General features: G+C 35.0%; 1 protein-coding gene across 1 annotated transcript; it reads right to left on the bottom strand.

Moving 5' to 3' along the window:
- Nucleotides 1–133: 133 nt before the first annotated feature.
- Nucleotides 134–3,632, bottom strand: LOC110037148 (GDSL esterase/lipase At5g03980-like). The gene is given in 5 exon segments (XM_020741727.1): nt 134–355; nt 357–535; nt 1,198–1,471; nt 2,919–3,067; nt 3,357–3,632. Coding segments are annotated over 5 exon segments (882 nt in total). The 5' UTR covers nt 3,568–3,632; the 3' UTR covers nt 134–286.
- Nucleotides 3,633–3,705: the final 73 nt, after the last annotated feature.

Here is a 3,705-nt window from a genome sequence, read left to right as displayed (position 1 = left end):
CAAGTGAAACACACCTTTTCATGCATAGATTAAAATCACCAAGCACTACACATATATAAACATATAAATATGAAAATACAAGGGAGGGGCATATAAATCTAAATTTTCCCCAAAAGAAAAGCACTTCAAGCTATTATTATCAAATTGGAGATCAAAACACATCACAAAAATATTAAATGTGCCTTAGAAATAGTGCAAATATAGATTTTAACTAATCCCTCATACACTACTTACATCATTTCAAATCATTCAAATTATTTTACATTTTCACTCTTCTTTTTTGCATTTACATGTTGCTACTTTCAACACTTCCATATTTTCTGAAACTTGGAGGTTGGGAATATAAATTTGTCAATCAGAGCTTGGGCCATGTTTTTATAAGCTGCTTGTGTCAAGTGAATGCCATCCCAGCTTATGTATTTTGAGGGATCAGAGCAGGGCCATGCACCTGGCATTCCGCATATCATGTTTATATCAAAATTGTATTGTCCACCACCCCCACAGCATGATTTAAGTAATGAGCTTTCATCAAAACCTGCCAAAAAAATATAAAATTACACTAAATATAACTTTTTTTAGTGGCATTTACATACATACCATACCATCCAATTCTTATGTATTTACATATGTAACAGCTACTTTGTTTTTTTATATTCATACCCCCCCAAATCTTTTATATCCTATAACAAATACCAGCATTTTAACTTTTGAAAAGTGAAATGCACCTTTGTTTTTTCATGCATAGGTAAGGCGGTATATTTGTAAAAAGTGAAGTTTAAAAGTCAAGTATGTAAATAAATAAAAATTTATGGTGTGTTTTTTTATTCATTTTGTTTTCTTCCATTTAATGCTATAATAAGCCTATAAGAGATTTCAATTAGGTTGTGAATATTTTAGAGGTTTCACATATATTTATTATGTCGCATATCCCGGCCTCCTGGTTGGTATCTACGGTATAAGACCCCTCAGGAAGGTCGAATCCACTATGACACAGTTGGCATTAAAAAGATGGTACTCGAATTGTTAGACACATTAGGGATGGTTGGAGACTCGTATAATAGTCTTTGGTCATTCATTTAAAAAAGAAAAAAAAAATCTGTATGTGTATCAATATATATGTGAATGGATATACATATATATGTGTATGTATAAATGCATTATATGATACTTAAAAAGATAGAAATTGCATAAACATACCAAGAATGGAAGCCTTGTCAATGAGGTTCATGAAAGCTTGATAGTAATCAGAATAGAGAATGTTGGCGTGAGGATAAGCCTCTCCCAAGCTTTCAAGCGCTTTCTGCAGTTTCTTGTTGTGGACCTGTGAAAATGTGTTCAGCTCCTTGATGCAATTGTTTCTGTCATATACTTTTGCACCCTTGCCTTTATAATTCACCAAAAAGCTTGGAAAGCATCCAATTGGAAAATTGCCAGGTACAATAATATGAACAGCTCCAGCTTCAATCACATGCTGTTGTAAAATATAGCAAAAATTAGAAAAAAAAAAGGCTTTTTGTAGGCAATTTTGCATACATACCATGCAATACTTCCGTATTCACGTATCTAAAGTTTGATATTTATGCTTATAATGCTTTGGTGTCGTAAACTTACGCGGGAAAAGGTGTCTTTTGATTTTAAAGGAGTTAATAACAGTGATATTTTTATGTGATGTTAAGGTTTTAAGTGCTGTAAATGTAAATGTGAAAGTTTAAGTGTTAGATATGTAAATAAATAAAAATTGTGTGGTATGTAAACGCCCCCTTTTCAGTAAGAGATTATACATCAAAATGGTGTTAGTGCATATCTCATGGGGATTTAACGGGGATTTAATGGTCCATATCGATCAAAAAGCGTAATGGAGGAAGATCCCGTGCAACGAGATCGTGAGACCCATCGAGCAGGCCAAGCTAAGGACCATATGGAAAAGCATGATGGAGAAAGATCCCGTGCAAGGAGATCCTAGGACCCATCGAGCAGGCCAAGCCAAGCTAACCTAGTAAAAAACTGACGTGAGGATGACCAACTCGTAACAACAAAGTGAGTCAACTTGATGCTCACCAGAAAGATGTCTGAACCTTTACCTAAGGGAAAGCAGAGTCAAAAGCTTATCCTGCAGGAGAGCCCACCCGAGGGAAGGGACTATTCCACAACGTCCTCGGACATCCAACGGATATCAAAAAACTTCTCGTTAGAAAGAGGATCTTTGAGCCCACCAAGTTCAACAAGCGAACCAAGCTGATTGAGCCCTAGCAAACAAGATAATCGACCGAGCGAGCTAAGCTGATCGAGCTCTACCGACCAAGACAATCTATTGAACGAGCCAAGCCGATCGAGCCCTACCGACCAAGATAATAGATCGCTCAGAACCGACCAAGCTCAATGATTGAGCTGGGATGACCGAGCTAAAAAGTGACCAAATAATGAGTAGTTGCTTATAAAATATTTGAAATACCCAACACAAATCCCATCCAAATTCGGACTTACTATTGTGCTAAATCTTCTATAAATAAGAGAAGCATTTATTGTAAAAAGCTCTCTGCCCGTTTTACTGTTCATTCATTAGAATATAGCTCAACTATAGAAGCTCTCTCTCTCTCTCTTCTTATTTATGCTATATTCCTTGAAAGTGATTTACGGACATTTTTATATTCAACAGACATTATTCAGAAATGAAAATGATTATTGTACACAATAGTGGTATCATGTTCGAGGGTGCTCTATATAAGTAGGATTATTGTCAAATTTTGAAAATTACTTGGCACGAAAGATATCAAATATATTTAAATCTCTTAAATTCTAATCCTTTGTGATTTAGCCTAATTTGGGAGGAAAATAAAATTTGAGAAGATTATAGAATTTATGAGACTAAGGAAATTTTTATGAAAATTTAATCTAAACCTTGCAGATAAACAACTCACCTTGACTGCGTCTACTATGAGTTGAACAACTTGTGGAACAAAAGTTGCAACATCTTCGATTGATTTCCCTTGATAGAATGCAAAGCTGTAGTCATTTCCCCCAATTTCTCCAAGCAAGAAAAGAGTCCTCTCAAGCTTCTTACTACATTCTGCAATTCTTCTCAGTTAAATGGCAAAATACTAAATTTACATACATACCACTCAAAAACGTTATATTTACATGTCTACCATTCTAACCTTTATTTATTTACACTTATACCACCCAAATCTCTCATATCACATAAAAACACACATTTTCATGCATAGGTAAAAGGTCAGATATACGTAAAAATTGAAGTTTAGGTGTTATATATGTAAATGCAAGGGAATTATGTGGTATCTCTGTAAATCTTCTTATAATTTAGTATGTCAATTTCTGCAAAATTTATGATTAAATACCTTCCCTTGTTGAACAAACACTGCTGAGATGGGTATTGAACCAGCTGAGCTGAATTCCAATAGAACTTGCAGCATAGGGCATGATAACATCATTTGACATGAAGAATGGCACATCAAGAGCTGTAGCTCCAGCGACGGCGAAATTGACTCCATCATCAAATTTTGATGTTTTATCCATGTAGGGGTTGATCAGTGAAAGATTCAGAGCCATTGCTGATTGTAGAAAGGGTTGGAAAATAATCAAACTTAAATTCAAAAGCGAGGAGCGAAAAAAGAACGAATATTGAAAAGAAATTAGCGAATTCAACCATTCTTATCGCCGCTGTAGATTTCGATTCAACCATGGAGA

The sequence above is a fragment of the Phalaenopsis equestris genome, unplaced genomic scaffold (genome assembly GCF_001263595.1).
Source record: "Phalaenopsis equestris unplaced genomic scaffold, ASM126359v1 Scaffold215911, whole genome shotgun sequence".
Lineage (NCBI taxonomy): Eukaryota > Viridiplantae > Streptophyta > Magnoliopsida > Asparagales > Orchidaceae > Phalaenopsis > Phalaenopsis equestris.
The sequence above is the reverse complement of the archived record's forward strand: the minus strand, read 5'-3'. Positions and strand labels throughout refer to the sequence as shown.